This window comes from Microtus oregoni, unplaced genomic scaffold, assembly GCF_018167655.1.
Source record: "Microtus oregoni isolate MIOR12 unplaced genomic scaffold, Mior012 000029F_ref0000214, whole genome shotgun sequence".
NCBI lineage: Eukaryota > Metazoa > Chordata > Mammalia > Rodentia > Cricetidae > Microtus > Microtus oregoni.
The window spans coordinates 28,655,847-28,677,383 of NW_024543088.1; the positions used below are offsets into that span (position 1 = coordinate 28,655,847).

Consider the following 21,537-nt stretch of genomic DNA (forward strand, 5'->3'; position numbering starts at 1 on the left):
CAAGCTAACAAACAAACAAACAAACAAACATAATGTCCTTGAGCTTCCTTTTAAGTCTGTTTCTAAACTATTTCCCTAGGACCATGACTCTTTTCCAGAAACACATAGTGAGTTGCAATCTATCTCATGCATCCCAGTCTTACACACAGTCACAGTTTTGAAATATGTGATTAGAAAACAAGCCAGGAAACTTTGAATTTTCATTAAAAAACAACCATTTATTGAAAAAGAGTAATGCTTTGTACAAATTCCCACTGCAATCCTCAAATATCAATTGGTCTCTTTCCAGGTTTGGTAGCAGGGTATAAAAATATCCAAACTGGGTAAGTTCTAACATAAAACTTCTATGGGATTATTTTGGAATATAGAACTCTGTGTGGTTTGGCAAGTGTTATTTGTATGCATTTACATTACCCATCATTAGGAATCTTAATTGTGTTAAAAGATCTTTGTATGATTTCTTTTACACATGGAAATAGGATAAAACTTAAAATAATTCAAGTCTACATGACTCCATCCTTTGTACAGCTTCCTCTGCCTGGTTTTACCATGAAGTGTTCTTACTCTCTCCCAGAACTGCTGGCTTCCATCCAAATTTGCAAGTCTCGCTTCACCAAGAGCATCTCATCCCCCCTTTGGTGTCCACACTGCCAGCTTCCTTCATTTCATTGGCTTAGTCGCAGACTGATAGAACAAAGATGTAATTGGGGACGGGGCTCACACCTGTCATTTCAACAGCTGGGAAGCTGATGCCCAAGGATCTTTGGGCGACACAGAGTTCTTGGCCAGCTTGGGCCACAGACCCAGACACTGTCTCAAACAACAAAGAGTTTTAGAGACTTAAGATCAGTTTAACTCAGTGAAGTTTAGTAGCTCATCATTTGAGAGGCTCGTGAAGGAAAGAAACCCAATTAGCAATTTTCTCTTTCCAGTTGTTTGAAGATTAACCACGAAATCAGTGAACTTAAATTCCTTAGCAAATTCAGAGCCGCATGTTTCTCCTCATAAAACCGTGCCTGCATGTGTCCCCTCTCAAATCTCGTGACACAGGCACAGCAGGAGTCAATGAACCCGTTGTGCAGATGTAGCAATACATTTAGGGCAGCCAAGGGCCTTTGCCCGAGTCAGCCATTAAGTGATAGCACCGAGACTCAAATCCAGGTCTCCAAATGTCATTGTCAACACCCTTTCGATTACGTCATCCTGCTCTGCTGACGGGCCTTTCCTACAGATTAGAAGAGTAAGAGCGCTTGCCCAAGTGAAACAGCACCAAGAGGCCAGGCACAGCAGAAGGGGAGGAAGGAGACACATGACAAAAAAAAAAAAAAAAAAAAAAATACAGAGCAGTGTGATGGCGTGTGTGTAGATTTTCCTCAGTGACTTCGAAACTGCTAATTGAGCAAGGAAAAACACTACTTAAGCATATTTCATGTTCAAAGAATGAGAGTCATATCAGCTAATTAATACTCGCATTACCTCTACCAGCTGGTTAAGTGTAATTATCCCAATTTGGCAGATGGGAAAAGAGGTATAAAGACTGTAAATTGCTCACAGTTACGGAGAGGAGTGCATATCTGTCACCGTATTATCGCTCTTGCAAGTCAAGCACTTTGCGCAGATAAACAGACCACACCTCTCAGAGACGAGCTAAACCACACGATAATTATATGTGAGAAACCAAGATAGCCGAGGAGGGCAGAAGAAGAACAGAGTTTGCAGGATCTGGAAGGGAGAATAAATACCTGAAAAGGCAATCAATAAAACTGTTTCAACAGCACAGTTCGCAATAAGGCCACCCAGTGAAACAAATATTTTCAAAGCAAACAAGACAGCTCTAGACCAAAGTGCAAGGCCAGTGAGGGAAGATTAGCAGGAAAACAGCATCTGTCCAGATCTGCTCCCACAGCCCAGACATGGAAGCGCTAAGTACGTATTTTAAGTTTCAAGTGTGGGCTGTGAAATTCGCTACTAGATTTGGGAGCTAGAATCAAATCTCCGAGTACCAGGCAGGAAAAGCAATCATTGTTAGAGCTTTAAAAAAAATTAAATATGTTGTTGCAAAGAATACACATGGGAACATGGGAAAAGGAAGTCAGATTCGACAAGAAGTTGGGTCTTATGCAAAGATACTAACTGTTGATCAAAGGGGAGATATTGGACTGATCACATATGTTCACAGAGAACAAGAAAAATGCATCAGTAGGCTTATTTAGTCAATATGAAATTGTATATACTCTAGAGTCATTTTCAGTATGCTGGTACGGTATAAGGAAAATAAGAGGTTTTTAACTGTCTATTTTTAATAGAAAATATGTATATATACATATTTATACACACTAAAGGAGCACCCTTCCCCATTTGAGTGGGATCACTCAGTGGGAAGCAGCAGTTCAAATGCAAAAGGCTTCCTTCCTGGACTCAGGAAAGATGGTAAGGCACAGCCAAGCCCCTCATAGCCACTGGGATGTAAAAATATGCTTCCTTTTTTTATGCCACAGTTCACATAACCATAGTCAACAGTTTAGGGCCTCAATGTCAACATTAGTTTCAATGTCCATTTTGTATTTGTTCCGACAGGATCTCTTTCCTTTGCCTCTGTCACACGTAGTCTTTCCCACTAGAAGGTGTCGGCTTGGGATAAGGCCGTGGTGTTGGGTAAGAGGTTGTTTTCCGGGGACAGGAGCATGAAAGCAGGGCACCTCCCAGGAGGCAAAGGGAGGCAGCAGCCCAGCCAGTGAAGAGGGCCTGGCCAAATTCATACCTGAAAGAAAAGACAGCATCATGTTGCTGTGAGGACCATTGGCAAGAGAAGAAAATCAATAGCAAATGAATATATGTGTATATATATATATATATATATATATATATATATATATATATATATATCTCCATGATCCCCCAGGAGCTGTTGTTTGCGAGCACATCCATGAAATAATGTTTACACTGTAATGTAATTATCAATAATTTGCAACAGCACATCAGTAATACGCCATGCAATATACCAGTTTAATTACACAAATATTTCCAAAGACCTTTCCAAGAAAAAGAGGCTTTGAAAGGATGTTTAGACACTTGAGAAGTGAAGCCACAGTCCTAAGTTATCTCTTACAAAGTCAACTATTCTCAAATAGTAATTATTTCTGTAACACAAGTGCTTAGTGATCTGAAAACCTAGTTAAAATAAAACATAAAATGTCTATTTTGAAAGAAAGACATCTGAATATTCCATGGCTGATTCCAGATTGAACAAGGCCAGGTGGACACATTAGTCCTTATTCTTGGGATGAGGAGCCTGCGACTAACTGTGGATATCACACAGAGAAAAGGCTTGGATGTAGATGGTACAGGACTTGGGTCCTGATGCAAGCCCCACTCTGCAGCTCTGGACCAGCAGTTTTACATCTTGCCCATGGTTTCTCCCCTCGAAGCTGATTGTTTCCCTTGCTTCCCTGGAGGGTGTTCAGAGTAATGTGCCGTCATAGGATAACAAGTGTACAGAGCCCAGCAATTTATAAAATGCTTTCTCGTGCACTCCTAACATTACTACTCTGCTGAAAAGGTGGCCCATTGACCTCCAGCAGTTTCTGTCCCTACATCATAAATCTTACAGGATGGGCTAGGCTCCAAGAGCTGATGTATTCCAGCCTATGTTCTTCTGCCTGTGGGTGACTGTATGAAAAGACACACATTTATCTCTGCAAACACTGGGATTTTTCATTTGCTCGCCCTAGCTCTCACAAACAGTAATTACACCTTGACATTCTAGCTTTGAATGTAGTTATTAAGCTTTATGGATGGCAAGACAGTGAGACAATAAGCCTTGTCCCCGATCAAAGAGCATTGTTACCCGAGAGCCAAGACTCAGGGCCTGAACTTGAAAAACTCGAACTATTAAGAAAGGTGACCCTTGTAAAGTCAACTTTATAGTAGCAACGGAACACACAATTTTAAAGTAGCATCTGAGCGTACTGGAAAAATACAACATGGTTTCATGTGGAAACTATCGGGAATGAAGCATTATTTGTTAACCACTATGATGGTTCTATTTTGTCAATAAATCATGAACCTGCTTATTAGTTCCAAGTGATCATAGATATCAGAAACATAATATGCTTCAAGAAGAACATGTCCAAGACATTGCCATTTTTGTTCATAATTTGGGAAAGAAAAAACATGTGATATATTATTGGCTAGAATCCAGCTTAGAACATTTCTTCTTTGAAGTGCGCTTTGTCATTAGTCCTGGCTGTTAAAGCCATTATGCAATTCATTTGAACACGGCTCACAGGTCATTCAAATTGTTTGGAAGTTTGACATAAATTTCCTCACAATTCTTGAAAGCGAATCTAAGGCACTGGTGGAAGTTTGCTGAAGACAAAAAGGGCTGATTTTCAGAGAACGAACGTTTTTACACATGACTAGCCTTACCTGGCATTGACGGGGGTCATGGGGTCATAAAACTCCTGAACAATTCTGTTTCCATACCATGCTGTGGCCACTAAAGTTGCCAGACCTATGGAAATTCAAACCAAAGTCATTAATCACTATGGGACGCTGAGCACAAAAACACAGACTATTAAACCTAATTGTATTCTACCAGAATTGAATCTCATCGAGAGTGCTGACATTTTATTTTATTGTTATGGAAATCAAATTGACTTAGATATGATTTATTCCAACTGTTCTGCAAAGAATTACAAAGAAATTAGATGGAAGTTGGGCCTAGATTATGCTACTTATGACATCTTATTTATGTATAGTTCAAGATCACGGGCACAAATACTGTTCCTTAGGAACAACTTGACTGGTTCACCTTCTTCAAAACCCCTGACAAAGGTTTTTCAGTCTTGCAGTTCAGTGTATGAAACTACTTTTGAACGACAATGTTCGTTACTATTAACAGAGAATTGCTTACAGGAAGGTAAGATGAAAATCATCCTGCATTCTTCTTGACAAATCCAAAATCCATTTTTAGGTTTTGATGCAGCAGCAAACCCTGAGATAACTATCACAGGAAGTAGAACCTTTTTCAGAATGGGCTAGAGCATCCAGACTCTTCCTACCCCAGGTTTAAGGCAATATCTAATATTGGAATCATCTGGTGAGGTGACACCCTTGATTGCTTTATATAACTAAACTTAATTGTTCATGACATTTTGTAATCAATAATGAAAGGAAGTGATTGGGAAATGTCGCTCATTCCAGTGATTATATGGTGTCTAAATTGTAAAGCTTATTTTCATCTAAAGAGATATTCATCAAAAGATACAAACATTCAAGTAGAAAATAAGAAAAAGTTTGAGAGATTTCTTTTATGATATAGGAACTACAGGGTTCTTAAAAATGCTAAAAGGTAACCAGGTGGTGCACCAGGGAGGCAGAGACAGGTGGCTCTTTGTGAGTTCAAACCAGCCTGGGGTACAGAGTTAGTTCTAGGACAGGCAGGATTGCACGACAGAGAAACCCTGTCTTGAAAACAAACAAACAGGAAGGAGAAGGAGGAGAAGAAGGGGAAGGAGGAGAAGGAGAAGGAAGGAGAAGAAAAAAGGGAAGGGGGAGAGGGAGGAAAAGGAAGGAGAAGAAAAAGGAGAAGGAGGAGGAGGTGGAGAAGAAGAAGAAAGAAGAAGAAGAGGAGGAGGAGGAGGAGGAGGAGGAGGAGGAGGAGGAGGAGGAGGAAGAAAATGTTACAGTGGTTGGAAAGTGCCATTCCCAAAGAAATAACATCTGAGGCAAAACATACAGACAGCTTAATTTATTCATTGTAGAACATATATACACTTCAAAGTACCATGCTTCATATAATAAGTGCACATAAAACTGTCAAATCTAATACTAATTTTAAAAGAAAACAGGTAGCTTCTTTTTATAGTATTTGATGGCACATAAGATCATTCTGTCTGTGTGTGCAAACTGCTCAGACACATGCTTTTGAACTAGCCACCTGGACTTCTGAGGCCACTCTAGACTGCTCTGGGAATCATGCATGTCTGTGGTATGTATGGGAATCATGGGGATAGGTGTGGTACAATATGCTGGGCATCTGGTCACTTTAATCACATCTTTAGGGAAGTTACACTTGGCCTTCATTCCTGGATAAATCCACAAACTATGCTGGATCAAAAGCCCCCTCTGGTCTTCCACCAGTAAGAGAAATAAAGAGATAATATCTAAGTCTCATTTTTAGTAGTTATATCACCTATATAATTAATTATTACATACAGCCAAAACATGGGATCTATACAGTAGCCTATTGTTCCATCTATGTATTATATACTGTCTACATATGAAATTAACCAACAGCATATCTGTAATATAATATCTACCATATTTAAAATATGCTTAAAAAGTTCCAAAATGGTATTCATCATTTATATTTCTCTGTTCCTCAAACATATAACCTGTCAGTCAAGATTTGAATAAAGCAGACAACGTTGCTTGTTTTCCGTGTGACACATAACCTATATTGTCATCAGTTTTCATACCTGTTTCTGTAGTTTTCTTCCTTGATTCAGCTAACCCTACACCCTAACTTGTCAATATTCCACCCGCTGCACCCCACTTGGCCTGTCTTCTCTCTGATCCATGGGTACCTCCTGTTTACTGTGGATTCAGCTCTGCTTATCTGCAAGGTTACCTTTATTTTCCTCTACTATCTCCAATCCCATCTTTCCCAGTCTAGTATCATTAACATATTATCCATATTTTCTCAGTCTTCCCTATGTTCTGAACCTAGATATTTAGTTATACTGAAGCACATTATTAACATTTTCTGAAGTTCTTAATAATGTGCTCTCTCTCTCTCTCTCTCTCTCTCTCTCACACACACACACACACACACACACACACACACAGAGAGAGAGAGAGAGAGAGAGAGAGAGAGAGAGAGAGAGAGAGAGAGGTCTTATGCACTTATACAGCTGAGGGTGGCCTTGAACTTCACACTCCTCTGCACACGTTACTCTCCTGCTGAGATCACATGCACCACCATGTTCTACAACTATAGCTACCAAATAGCACATTCCGAATCACAAAACATGGGTCCAGACTCTTTTGCTAAGTATTAAACATCTTTCTGAATCTAAAGAGATGGCGCCTAAGAAACAAGTGGGCACCTGAGTCCTTCACGGTTGTATGCGATGAAAGTGCCCACAAGTCAAGTTTTCATGTGATTCTTCCTGAGAACATGAAAGCCAACAGTCTGGCTGTAAGGCCCTGAAATTATCTGTATTTTACAAATGGTAAGTTATGTTACAACTTTCCAAGTACAAGGAATCTGTCATAAACTAAGAAACGAAACCCCAGAAACTAGATTTCAAATCACTCCTGCGAAAACTAGGTAAGAGAGAAGGAGGGGCCGCTCTTACCGGAAACGAGGAAGATCACGCCCCCAATGACAGCCATCCACATCTTCTGCACCTCGTCGTCCTCCAGACACTTCATGCACTTCATGCCGACGGTGGACACGAAGATGGCGATCAGCCCCAGCAGAATGCCGATTACCATCAAGGCACGGGTTGCCTGCAAAGTACCTGAGAGGAAACATTTTGGACATGTAAAAATCCTGCCTAAGGCAGCACAAGTGCGGCGGGAGATGAAATTATCCCCGTGTTCTTCAGGAGGGAGAGAAGTGAACAAGGAGTCTGAAGGACACGACGTTGCGGTAGCCACCAGAACTGTCACTAGGTGGATGAGCACAGAGTCTGGAGGTAGCTAGGACTTCAGTTATTCAACTCAGAATCAACCGGAAATAATAATAATAACATAAATAATGACTCGGTTGAATGGGTCTCACTCAACTGAATAAGAAATCATTGCTACCTAGGTATTTAGATTCTGAACTTACATTTATATATATTTTCCTTAATGGTTGCCATTCATATCTAAATGGCTTACAATACATATTTAGTACTAGTTGTTTGTTTTAGACTACAGTCTTATGCTTTCGGCCGAAAAAATAATGAATCTGAAGGATAAATGAGATTGTTTTCAGAGATGGTCATGGCTAGATAGCATTTTATCCCTAGTTATCAGAAGTTGAGAGTGGGGAAGGATGCCGCTTTCTAGAACATTAATGCTAAGGCAATCTTTAAGAAGGTAACTTGGAGCAGAGCAGTAAATTCATAGGAAATGACGCCACTGGTTTTTACAACTACAAAATCTCGTGTTACAATGTCAAAGATAATAATCCCAACTTGTGTTTCTCAGGTTTCCACCAATTATCGAAAGTCCTCATTCTTATCTTTGCTGTGTTGTGTTATCACCAAAGACAGAATCAGGTTTCAGAGACTGAGCCAGAGTGTTTCCTAAAGGAAAAGGCAGCATTATGGTATATAAATATAGGATCTCCCTATTTCTCTCTCTCTCTCTCTCCCTCTCTCTCTCTCTCTCTCTCTCTCTCTCTCTCTCTCTGTGTGTGTGTGTGTGTGTGTATTTGTGTGTGGTTACACTGGTTATAAGATTTTTAAAGTGTACATAGCCTTAGTCTTCACATGTTCAAGACTGAGCAGTTAGGTTACCAATTTCAATTTAAAACAAACACCTCTGAAACACTATGGCATTTTCACTTATGCCCACCTCTATCCTTGTTATCACAATCAATAGCAGAAACACACTAATTCCTTTCTAAATAGGATCAATTGCATTTTCACAGAATTTCAAGGATATTTGAAAGCACTCCTTCATCAAAATACTAAACAGTACACTCTCTGCCTCTTCTGCCATATTCATCTGCTCATAAGTGTGCGCTAAGTACATAAGCACAACTCTCTTGTACTCCTCAGAGTTCCAGGGTGACAAAGGAACTATGGGATCAAAGCCACGTTCCATGCCCATGGCTTTACTAGGAACTGAAGCTGTTCATATGACCAGTAGAAAACTTTCCTTGGACTCACAAACCATGTTGTCATATGAAGAGGAAAGTCCCAAGGACTCCCAGTTAAGGTGTTCACTTCCTTCTGATTTATTAACAGTGGTTACAAGGGCAGTTGGTACGTATTAGGAAAAATGAAAAACAAGATAATTACATTCTTATAAAGCACAGATTTCAGATTTGGTTCCGGCTCAGAAGAAGAGCATTTTGGGAAGGTGCAGTAGTCAATACAGGGGTCTCTGTGCCTGAAGGAGAGGGTGACTACCCCTGCCAGTTTGCCCACAATACTCCACATTTTAAATGAAAAGTCCAGAAATCTGAGAAGGCACCAGATCCTGAGTAAATCAGGACAAATTCTGATTCTACTGATAAATGATAAATGTTGGGAAGTGCAATGATGTTTATCAAGGTTGGCAAAAGGAACACAGACATGTGTGTGTATGTATATATGTATGAATATATATATATCATATATATGAAGACATACATATACATCATTCACATATACAGAGTTTTGTAGGCCACTTTCATGAGTTCAGAGCCTATCCTAAATGTAACGAAAAGTCATTCGAGGAGCCTAAGGTGGAGTGGCCTGACTCTTACCCTTAGTGAAGAAACAGTATAATTAGAGAACGCTAATGTTATGGTAGCCATTCACAGATATATATGACCTTCTCTGTCTCAGACACCTCCTCAAAACTAATTTCTTGATCAATTCTCTATGGGTGACTGCTGTGGGTATCTTTCGTCTCTCTGGAAGTAGTCTGTGTCACACAGCTGCCACCCAGACTTAGTTCATATAATAGTCATTCGATCCAGGCATGAAGACAAAGCACAGGCCACCAGCCTCAGAGATCTGAGCACTGGGCGCAAGACATCCTTCGGTAGGAGCCTCCTGCACAGCAGACTCAAGAATCAAGCTTATGAAACATTTGGCCTTCCACTCACGGAGCACCCAGGTATAACCTATGGACATGCCGTCTGCATCCACTTCCCATCATCAAATAGTCCCTAATGGTTCATCTTTACATTAGCTGGAAGGCATCTGTGCGTCATGCTATTGTTTTATTTACTACTTTTGCAAAGTTAAGTAGAAGTGACAGGTATTCTATCCTGTGCTAGCTAACAACCCTAAATTGCTTCCTTTTCTTAAAGAACAGTGTCCAACACATACATGCAGTCAATGGTCAATATTATTTGTAACTACAAAACCATAGAAATGAGGGACCCTGTTTTCATTTTAGAAACACAATAAAGCTGTATGGAATAAGAATATTGTTTTGCAAAAGAACATTTTCCATTTACACCTGTAAGCCATAGGGTTATGAATTATCTTCTGTTTAATATTAGACTGGCACCAAATGGGGACATTGGATAATTCCATGAGCAGAAAGTATAAAAATAATACAAGTGTTCTCCCACATCACAAACAATGCTGGTAAACTGTAACAGCATGGAAATTTACAAGACGGGCACCTGTAATGATGGATTACAAGTCAGACAAAGAAACTGTTGTTCTAAGGTTGTGACCATTTTCCGTAGAGATCCATTCTAAACTGGAGTTTTCAACCGGACTAGGCAAATACTTTCCAGTGAAGGTCTTGTGCAAGTCCTTCAAGTCAGAGCCTTAAACTGTGTCAGTGTGGACTGCTGCTAGACAGTTGCACTTGGATGGCTTCTATCTGAACTGCCACTCACACCTCCTGACGGTCACATGCATCATTCAGTCTGTTCTCGGTGTGCTCGGACTATAAGGATACCTTTGCTCTTCAAAGCTGGTGACAATGTGATATAGAAAGCACATACTTATGTCAAGCTAAATATTCAAAATCATACTTATTTAGCAGACACTTCCTTGGAGGTTCCAGGGATGCTAAAGTTTTGGTATGCACAGCTAGGCTTAAGTTAGGCTACAGAATGCTAGAAATTCATGCCGAGGAAAAACCTGCACTTTTCCTTTAACCTTGACACAGTTTTAAAGTTCTGTATTGGATGAACTCTCGTTACGGCGTTTCTCTTTCTTTCTCAACAGAACAAGACGGCAGATGATGGAAGTTAGTAGTGAAGAGTTAGTGCTCCAGAATACTATTTGGTGCAGAAATACATTCATATACTATTGCACTATGCCTAATAGAACTTACATGTCTTTCTTCGACCTTGTAATTTGTAGCTAGCTCTATAACATTTTAGTTAAAGCTATGTGTGGAGAAGCTGGCTCGCAAATACTGGAAAAGCTACCCTATTGTTTCCGAGCATTCTTCAGCAGCAAACAGGAAGGCAGCCTTCTAATTACACTCAGCCAGATTGAAAATCTGCAGCTTAAAGACCCCCTAAGGAGTTCTCAGCGCTCTCAACCAGAAAGTATAATTAAAAAAATACTTACAAAGATCTCTACTTATAAGACAAGAAATGAGTTAGACACTACCTTTCTACTACAGTTATTTTAATCAAAGTTTGCAAAGACAAGCTTAGACAGGCAAGATACTCCCCCCCCCCCCCGAACTTTAAAGACATGCTCTCCAAGCAGTAGAATCCCTGTAAATACTTGGCACTGGGCGTACTCTGCTCTATACCCCTATTACCATTCCTACCCTATGTTCTATATATCATGAGCAAGCCAGATTTTAATGGTATTTCTGCCCTCACACAGTCCCAATAAGTCTCAGGGATCAAATAACTGCCTGCTGTGTGCCTGGAGCACAAACACCTTCTCTTTCACAACCATATGAGCTTATGCCGATGATCAGAGCACACTGCTGTGGACTTGCTGATTATTATGGCTTTTACTTTTACCAGTGTTCAAAGTTTCACAAGTGCCTTCGCTGTTCAATTTCTGTTTTGCAGGTGCCTGAGCTGGTGGGCTAAGTGTGACGTCAGCACATAAGTTCCATCAGTAGTCAAGTGTTCCTGGAGGATGAGGGCTTGACACCTCTCAGAGAATACTGAGAAGTTTTGTTCTCTCTCTCTCTCTCTCTCTCTCTCTCTCTCTCTCTCTCTCTCTCAAAAACCCCTATTTTTAAATGCCTCATTATTAAATGTATGCCCCGTATTACCATTTTCATGGCCACAATCTTTTCTATTAAAATATAATTACATAATTTTCCCACTTCCCTTTTCTATTCTCTCCAACCTCTCCCACTCATTCCCCGCCTCAAATAACTTTTTCCATGACACTTGGAATTATCAGCCCAATCTAGAAAACCTGTGCTATGCCACTTGCTCTTTCTCCTTCAGTCACTGAAGTTAGTAACAAAGAAAACTGACACTGGCTGGAGTCTTTGCTGCATTCCTACAAGTGAAAACAGGGCCAGGCTCAGGTTGGCTGAGCAGATGAGTGGGCCTTTGATTCATTCCTCTGTTCCTCCTACGCTGCCCTATTTTCCAAGTGTTGCATTCGCCCTTAGTCTAGGAAGATCAAGTAGCTCTCCCTGGATAGTGTAAGCTGGAACTCAATTTGAGTCTTTTCGTTTTGAGTCTTGGCTCTGCACACCCGTGGCTTTTCTGTATGTTCACGATTTAGCAACATAAAGGAGTCTGGAGAATCCCGAGTGACTGCCGTCCTCTTTGCCTGTGCGGCACAGGCATCCAAGCCAGTGATTTTGCTCCCCTGATTGAGCCTGACATCATGGGGAGAGTGCTGGGAAACCTCAGGACAGCCAATACTCATTAAACACACCTACACACATGTGGATTCATGCCGAGCAAGTCCAACAGGCCAGGGTAGCTTATAAACAAATTACAGAAGTCCAGGGCCAGGTGAGACTTAAAGAGAGTCTAACATAACCTCCCATTTGTCTGGTGCTTGGATCTTCACAGCAGCCTTCCTACAAAAATGCTTACTTCTTCTCCGCTTTGATACCTCCCAACATGCAGCCTCCCGGGAAAACCCTGTCTTTGGACAGCGCTGCCTATTAAAGTGAAGCAAGCAGAAGCAATTAGCTAAGCAGGCAACTGGCTTCCCACAATCTTGGGAATTAAACTCAAACCAAGAGAGATGTGTGAAGTAGGCAAAGAAAAGTCTACTAGAACTGCACCTGGCCCTCTCCTTTGTAGGTCTAAATTTCAGCTACAAGGGCCATCTCCCTAGATAGACAGCACATGTAGGGATATAGAAACGGTCTTGGCTGTTATAGATCATAACTCACAGTGTAACAGCTGTTTCTCCAAGAAATTGATTATTTACATATTCAGAAGCTGTTTGGCCAAAGCTACATACAAAATGGCCTCTTTCTGCTGTATACAGTGACTCTCTATGGGGGTGTAATAATACGACACTTCCTGCATACATTGTGTAAAGGTCATGGGGTTTTCACAACTGATACCAGATATAATAGAAGCAGCAGCCTGGAATGTCTGGTTACAAAACCCTGACACCCTCTATCTTGACCCTTAGTTCAGGTGGGCTCCGCTGGCAGAACTTGAAAGTACAATTTTGGGAACCCCATCGCCCTGCCTCTCACCTCAAAGCATCCCGTGAGAGGTAACCTTCACGAGGCACACACAGAATAAACCCTTTCATCTCTAGGCGTCAGGGAACTACACCAAAACCAGCCAGTGAATCACCAAGCAGATCTCTTCATCAGGTGGGCGTGAGCACCACAGCTCAGGTGGAGAAACAGAGACAAGTTTTCTGGGCCTGGTCCAAAAGCACCCTAGTGAATCACTGCTCAGCTGGGAGACAAGGCTCACGCTTCTGGGAATTGGTTTGGGGAGAGAGGCTATGGGGCTCCATCTTGAATAAACTATGGTTTCAACCAAAACAGGAAATAGAAGTTATTCATCCTTACCAAACTTATAGATTACTTTTGATAAAGGAGTGCAGATGAGGAGACACACCACACTGGCTGACTAAATTCTATAGATACTCAGGGTGTCAAGCTGGGATAGATGAAGAGCTGCACCCCGTGGGATGGGATTTGGACAATGCCAGCACACTGTTCACCCAGCGTTCGCAGAGGACTGCAGGATAACGTTGTTTTGGCAAAGGTTGGGGGAAGAATGGTCTTCTTCCTGTGAGTTAAAGGACAGGACAGACTCACAGAACACAACCAGTGTGATTTCTCCAGGAGGAGCAAACGGCCACAAATGGTATTATGGAGGTGAGAATTTAATGGTTTTCTGATAAAGCACTCATTTCTTTTTAAATCTTAACATGAAAGTGAAGACATTTTATCATCTGTTTCCCCAGGACGTATCAAAATATTTCTGTCTCCACACACCTTTCTAACTGCATATATGAGGAGTGATCCTCCATTATATGGAGATGCCCTTGAGGAGGGGAAATCAAGGAAAGACCCCTTCTTCTTCCCAGTTGGTATCTGCTCAGGTCAGTGGCACTCACTAGGCTGTCTCCTTTTGTGCCTTCACTCTTCTTGTACTGGCCAGGTTATTCAGAAGTCTTCTTTTCTGTGACCCACTCCCCCACACGCCACCAGCCTTCCCTGTCTAAACTTATACTGTACATGTCGCCTCTTCTTCATAGACCCTAGGTTGGAAGGCCAACATTTGAGGAGCTCTCAGGAGGAAAAACCCAAAGACTCATAGATTTAACCTTAGCTGTGCATAGGAAGCACCACGAGACAAGACTCAGAAAGTTCCTTATTTGATATTTCCAAATAGTCTACTTAAGTTTGAAAGTTTGAACCCTACCCAACCTGTACCGTTTTCTTTCCCAAACCCTATCAGAATGTGTAGAAGAGGCCCAAGAGTTCAAATTCCACTGTGACCTTCATTCTCCCATTCTCCACCCACGCTGATTGGAATTTGAGGCCGAATCACACCCAGAAGGGCAGAAGGTGCCAAACAGGGACTTAGAGGCAAATCTAGGGCTTTGACCTGAGGCTCGGGTTCTCTTTGCTTTCTCACGACAGAGCACATGCTCAGAAGCCTTGACCAACTTAAGAGAAGGTAACCCTGGGTAATTACAGGACAGCTCCAGGATGAACGATGCTACTATACAGAACCGGGGGCTCTGGGGCCAAAGGATAGGGAAGGATTGTGAGGGGTTGGAGAGTGAGGGGTGCACTCACTGTTCAGATTCAGCAAGGAGTCGAAGACTTTGCACTGTATCTGTCCGGTGCTTTGCGAAACGCAGGACATCCACAGTCCCTCGTAGATGGCCTGAGCCGTCACGATGTTGTCCCCAGCGTAGGAGTAAATCTTCCACTGGGGTAGGGCAGTGCTCACGATGGAGCCAATCCATCCCAGCGAAGCCAGGATGAAGCCCAACAGCTGCAGCCCCGCATTGGCCATGGCTCGGTCCAAGGCTCGCGCGGGTTCAGTGGCAGGTGCAGAAGGAGGAGTTTGCAAGGTGCGCCCCTCGGCTCCCGAAGGTGGCGGGGTCTCGGCGAACAAGTTACTGCTAGGACCCCTGCTCTCTGTGCGGCGGAGGGCGAGGCTCCTGGCTTCTGGTCCGTGTCAGCCGCGGAGTCTGAAAGCGAGAAGTGGCAGAGTTCTCTGAGATGCCGAACTGCCCGGCGCTGCAATTTAAAGCAGCTCCGCCCCTCCCGGCATGCAGCTCCCCCTGGCGGTTTCATGGCTGAGTCCCCATGAGGAACGCTGGGTCCTCCCCAGCCCACCTCTCCCGTGGTGGGGGATGTCCCAGGCGACTTGAGGACAACTTTAATATAATCAGGCATCCCTACCCGTCCCGGTTCATTTCTCTCCTAGCTCTTGATAGGCCTTTCTTCATTTCACTCCATAGCTAGCAAAAAAGTTTATCGTGTCTGTGTAAATACTGAAAAAAAAATGCATAAAGATGAAAACTGAAGAGAGCCAGAAATCGTTTTTCATTTTTAATATCTTCTCAGTGTGCTATTCAGGAACACCTCTAACTCAGAGCTCCCCTACTCCGAACCCCCGTACCTTTCCTCTTGTTTGATTACCTTCTTTATTCTTTGGGGACTCTCTCTTCCCTTCTGCTTGTCAAGATCATTCCATTAGATTTCTCCCACTTCTCCCAGAGGCCTCGGGGATCTCGACACTTTATAAATCAGGGAAATGCTACCCAGAAAGTGTCACACGGCAAGTTTCTAGCATATTCAGGACTTAGTTCCCAGTTCTGTGCACTTCCCACTACATACATACATATTCAGTTGAAGGATATATATATATATATATATATATATATATATATATATATATCTTTTGAGTGTTTATCTTCCTTTTGAAAATGCTGTCCACTCTTCTCTCACCCAACACACACACACGCACACACACACACACGCACCTCTTTTCCTTAAAGCATTTTGCTTAGCATAGCAACTTCTTATCTGAGGTGTCTGGCTGGGGACAAGTTATCAGATGGAATTCAGCAAATTTACCCAAATAGTCTCTCCCAGGTGAAGGAGGAAGCAGAGCCCAGGCTCTGCTTCCAGACCTGCAGCAAGGGCTATACCACCTTCCCAGGCTTTGATGTAGGCAGCCTCCAGCACCCCTCTCTGTTTCGCCAAGGCTTTCTTATTTGTTGTTAGTCAGAAGCCCACGTTGTGGTTGAGAAGAATTAAAATGGTTTCTCAACTGTTATTTGGTATGTGGTGTGAGTACAGCTGGAAGAGAAGCTGTAGGATTTTAGTAAAAACAGGGGACTTGAAGGCAGAAATAAGCATATGAAAAAGGAACAGGGATACCCATGTATGCTAAGGAAACTACAAGCTTGATACAAGGAAGGGCTGGTAGACATAGAACAAACGTAAAAAGCCCTGCCTCTCTCAGTCCCAGCTGGCTGTCTTCTTTTCAGGTCTACTTTGTCAGTGCTTGGGGACAAATACCTGGTGTGCTCAGGGACTTAGGGAGTAGCAATGACAATGGAACTTAATTGGGAGATAGTAAGATTAAAATAGGTGCTGTCTTTCTCCCAGCTTTGCCAGAACACAAAGGATCTCTAAGTAAGCTCTGTAGGCAAAGCTGTGTTAGGGCTGTTCCAGCCTGCCCTGGGTCTGCAGGTTGTACTGCTCCGAGAGTTCAGACGAATGTTCTCGTGGCTACTGTCTGCTGGACAGCTACAATGTCAGTCATGTTGCAGATAATCCCCCAAAGACCCCCGCTGTGTGAGTCACAGGTTCCAATCAATTTCTGCTGCCATTTTTCAGAGTCACTGAAAAAATAAGATTTGAATTCATCTAATGCATTTGGGCTTGATCCCTTTAAACCTGCATCTGGACCCATTTCTATCATACTGCAATTGACGGGGAATTGGGGGCAAGGGCTCTGTTCTGTTTTGTTTTGTTTTTAATCCAGGTCTGTGTGAGACTGATTATTTCACTGCCCACAACTGTGTTTGGAAGGCTGTGGTGAGCTTCCCACTCCACTGCTCCGTGCTCAGCTCGACGGCCTAATCCTGTCTAATTTTCTGTCCCTAGCCTCAGAGCAGAAACAGATGACATAATAGCTCAACTTAAATCCATTAATTGGAGTAGAAAAGCAACCCACAGACATCAGAGTTTTCACATATGAAGCATAGATAATAAAGGCAATGACATGATCCCAAAGATTCTGGAAAGGCTTCCAGTGGTGCGGTGAAAATCCTGGGGGCAGTCATACGGGAAGCCTGCCAATGCCTGTAAATTATCCTGTTTTCTCTGCCTCAGTTTTGCAATCAATATTAGTGGGGGCTGACCTCGCAGAGGTCACCCGTCTATAGCATACACTTGTGAGTTGTACATCCTTGTCAAGTGCTAAGCTCCATCTCTTCAGTGCTACCTAACCCCCCTATGAAGGGAACAGGGTCAGAGGTCACGTTGCTTACCCAAGAATCACATTTGGTAACAAGCGGTGCTGGCACCCCATACCACAACTCTGCTCTGGAGCACAGGTTTGAGCCACGTCCCTATATTTTTCCACAGCACCAAGTACACTGAGCATAAGTGACTTTTCCCTTAACGCTCCCATTTTACACTTTTTGGTCCAGGCAGTGAGAGATATCCTGCTCGGTGATAGTCCCTTCCTAGTATCTGTTGCTCTCCAATTGAGGCTATTTCTTGAGTGTCCTGTGTCCCAAAGTAGAGGGTTGTTGGTGCTGCTGAGAAGGGAGATGTATGAGCTAGAAGCAAAGAGCCCACCAGGGACTCCCCAGCCTTAGATGACTGATGTTTGGGCTCAGTGGTGACCCTGAAAGCCAGCAGAAGAGACACACATAGAGATGGAAGCAAGAGACCAACCATGCAGAAGAGAACACTGACAAAGTAAGACAGTCAGTCCCCAGGGACAGTGTGAGATTCTCAGGCATGATTGATGACGAGGACGAAAGCATTTAGGATGCCAAACATTCACTTAGGGATGCTGTGTGTTCAGGCTGACTTCAGGTGGTTTGGGGAGTAAAGGCAGAAGGGATGGACACAACACTGAAGAATCAGCTGTGTCAAAAATGATCAGAGTTCAAATACAAATGTATAGTATGAATTCCGGTAGTAGAATATGGAGGTTACTAACACTGTAAACTGTTGCTCGTCCATGTCTCACAACACCTTAAAATAGACTTTTGAAACTGCATGTAGCTTTTGAGAAGGGAGGAAGGGGTTGTAATTAAAAGTGTCAGCTGCTTTTGATGTATAGTTAAATGTGTGTATAACGTATTTGACCACGTGGTATTGGACAGCCAATTGGAGGAAACTTTACTGGGAACACTGTTTTCTGCCACTCTCTGAATTCCTCAGTTGCCTGTCATTCTTTGACCAGGGTTGGAACCCCCATGGACTTTCCCCATTCCATGTTAACCTGTTTGCTGGTACAGTCTTTGCCTAGGTAGGTCTTGTTTAGGCAGTCATGTTGTTGAGACTTCATGGCTAAAGCTTCCCTGGCATTTATAGGAGGTGCAGTCTCACAGTGGACATCCCATTCCTCTGACTTTTACAGTTTTTCTGCTTCCTCTTCTGCAATGTTTCTGAGCATTAGGTTCAGAAGTTGTTTTGTAAATAGAATTGGGGCTAGGCCCCACAATTGCTTGTTCCCACAAGGAGGGAGGAGGTAAATGAAAGGGGGCTAGAGGAAGAAAGGGAAAAGGGGAGTGATATAATTATGTTTTAATTTTAAAATGTTTTTATAACACCAACTTCGTGAACCCTGATACACCTATTAATAGAGGAACTTGAGGAGTTCATACAACATCCTTGCTCTCTTTTAAATGAATCAAAGTCTAGGGTTGTGGTAGATATAAAAGAACCAGTCTAAGCAAATTATCTACCATATGAGAAGTAAATATGAAATGGCAGTTACACAGATCAGATTCCCTCCACTGTCTCACCCTGTCATTTACAAATGGTCCTCATGATTGTTCAGAAAAATCCTCTCTTGCCTTGACTCTATTAAAGTCCCATTTAATTACACAGTCATCGTCATAACAGAATATGCAGCTCTCAGGCCTGTAGATGGCTCAGTATAAAGGTGTTTCCTGACAAGTCTAATGATCAAGTTTGATTTCCTAGATCCACAGGGTGGAAGAAGAGACCTGCCTCATGTTGTCCTCTGACCTCCACGTCCTGACCGTGGTACAATTGCACCTATACAAATACACATATTGCACACTGGATAGATGGATAGACAGACAGACACATAGATAGATAAGAGAGAGATGACAAATGAAATAGATAAATAGATGATAGATAAGCAATAGATGAAAGGTAGATAAAAACATGTTTCTGTGGTTCTCAGTTGTATCTACAGAAATTCACACACATCAAAGATTGATAGATGATAGATAGATAGATAGATAGATAGATAGATAGACAGTTAGATAGAAACATTTTGCAGTTCTCTTATCAGGAATATACCAGCCTGTGCCCAGAAACAGAAATGGCAACAGAGATGATGGGGCTATGGCATGAGATGAGATGAAGTTTCTAATCCCCTCTAGGCACTGTGCCGTTTTCTTCTCTGAGTTCTGTGAACTTTCTGTGACTAGAATAAGAATCTGAAACATTATTCCCAAGATCCCTAACATGTTAAATATGATCAATGAGGGGAAGAACTCACAGTCCTTCATGTGTGAGTTTCATGGTCAAATATATGCAACACTGTCATCCAAGTATTAAGCCTTTTCTTAGACTTTCTCCTCTACTCTTGACCTAGTAGATCTCCCTTCAGCAAAACAGAGGAGGAAAGTTTGGATTCCAGTTGCAAAACCTGTTTTAACCATAGCTACTTAGTTGGAAGCAAGTTGGTGAAGGTCCGCAATCTCTGTCCCTTGTGTGTGTTACATGGGGAAAATTTCTTTTAACTCAGGAGGTACCAAATCTCTTTAATTTGTTCACAGAATCAAGGGTACTTCTGCTGTGATATTTTACTTTGTGTCTCATGGCGCAAGACCATCTACATTAGTCAATACACTTTAGAAAAGCAAGTGGCTAGGGTGTAGACATGGTATTTGTGATTATTAAGGAGAGAGAGAATGAGAGAGAGATTGGAAACCCTGGGAGAGTACTGATTTCTCAATTCAGAACAGAATCCCCCTCTTTTGGATGTATCAAAACCATTACCTTATTGGGTGAGTCCCATCACATCTTTAAGTGTGATGAGCTTACTCAACTCTACTGATTTAAATGTTACCCATACGTAAACAAACCTTTGACATCCATCACTGGGCAGGTGTTGATCAAATAGCAAGTCACCATAGCCTGACCATGTGGACACAAAAAGTTAACCATGACAGTACTCAGTGAATACGGAATTGTTAGGTTCTACGAGCTTGCTCAGTACACAAAGAAGCCACTGGTTTGGGGAGCTGTCACTGCCAATAAGGAAACTACATCCAACGTTAAGTGAAGGATTTGATGTCACGTAACCTGTTAAAGAACAGGGATGGCATCCTCATTCAGCTGGAGTGGCTTCCTAAGCAGATGGCTTAGTTCGGCTTACTCCACAAGGCTCAAAGCAGAAGCTTATTTTCCATGCCCCTCCTCCATGATTATTCTACAAGCTGAGTCCCTAAGCTATAAGGGAAAATAGGAAAACATCACAGTGGAAAATAGGGCTCTTTATGTTTTGGGCAGCTATGGTAATGTGTGGCCAGAGGGATGAACTGATGTAGGAAGAATTACAGGCCTTAATTATGAGAATTCGGAAACATTGGAAATGCATAAGTGAAAGAAAATTATACTGTATCCCAAAGAGAGTCTGGGTTTTGCACGAAAAAATTAAAACAATTCAAAGATGAGTGGTCTCTTCATTTGCGTGACTTTGGGTGATTATTCTGAGCCAACACTGGTCATTTTGAAAATGCTGGTTAATATTGTGTACCCATATAAGGTGCCAGCACGACATCACTTCAGAGTAGAGCACTGGAAGAAAACCATGGCTTTCGTTCTCTCTTTCTGCTATAACCTTTCGGAGATAGAGGTAAAGTAATGCTGAAGCTTTCGGATTTGCAGATCAGTCTCATCTATGCTTCTTCCTCTGGGACTTTAGAAGGGAATTACATTAAATATTATATAAAATATGTATAATTATATTATATACATTTAGAGGCGAATTATATTATATATTATTTTCTTTATATATACATTATTTTACCCAGTGAGATGAAGCTCTGATACACTGTATTAAAAAGGACAATAATATAAGGTGTGGAGGGTTTGTAAGGGACAACAGATTCCAGAGATTATTCCCAATTACTGTATATGTTCAAGGGACTGCTTGAACTGAGGTTTCAAGACTGAAGTTTAGGACTGTTTTTG

At 42.1% G+C, this 21,537-nt stretch overlaps 1 protein-coding gene across 1 annotated transcript; it reads right to left on the minus strand.

Moving 5' to 3' along the window:
* Nucleotides 1-203: 203 nt before the first annotated feature.
* On the minus strand, nt 204-15,304 carry Cldn1 (claudin 1). The gene is made up of 4 exons (XM_041678065.1): nt 14,899-15,304; nt 7,365-7,529; nt 4,429-4,513; nt 204-2,761 (listed from the first exon to the last, which is right to left on the minus strand). The coding sequence occupies exons 1-4, from the start codon at nt 15,119-15,121 to the stop codon at nt 2,599-2,601; spliced, it is 636 nt and encodes a 211-aa protein (XP_041533999.1). The 5' UTR covers nt 15,122-15,304; the 3' UTR covers nt 204-2,598.
* Nucleotides 15,305-21,537: the final 6,233 nt, after the last annotated feature.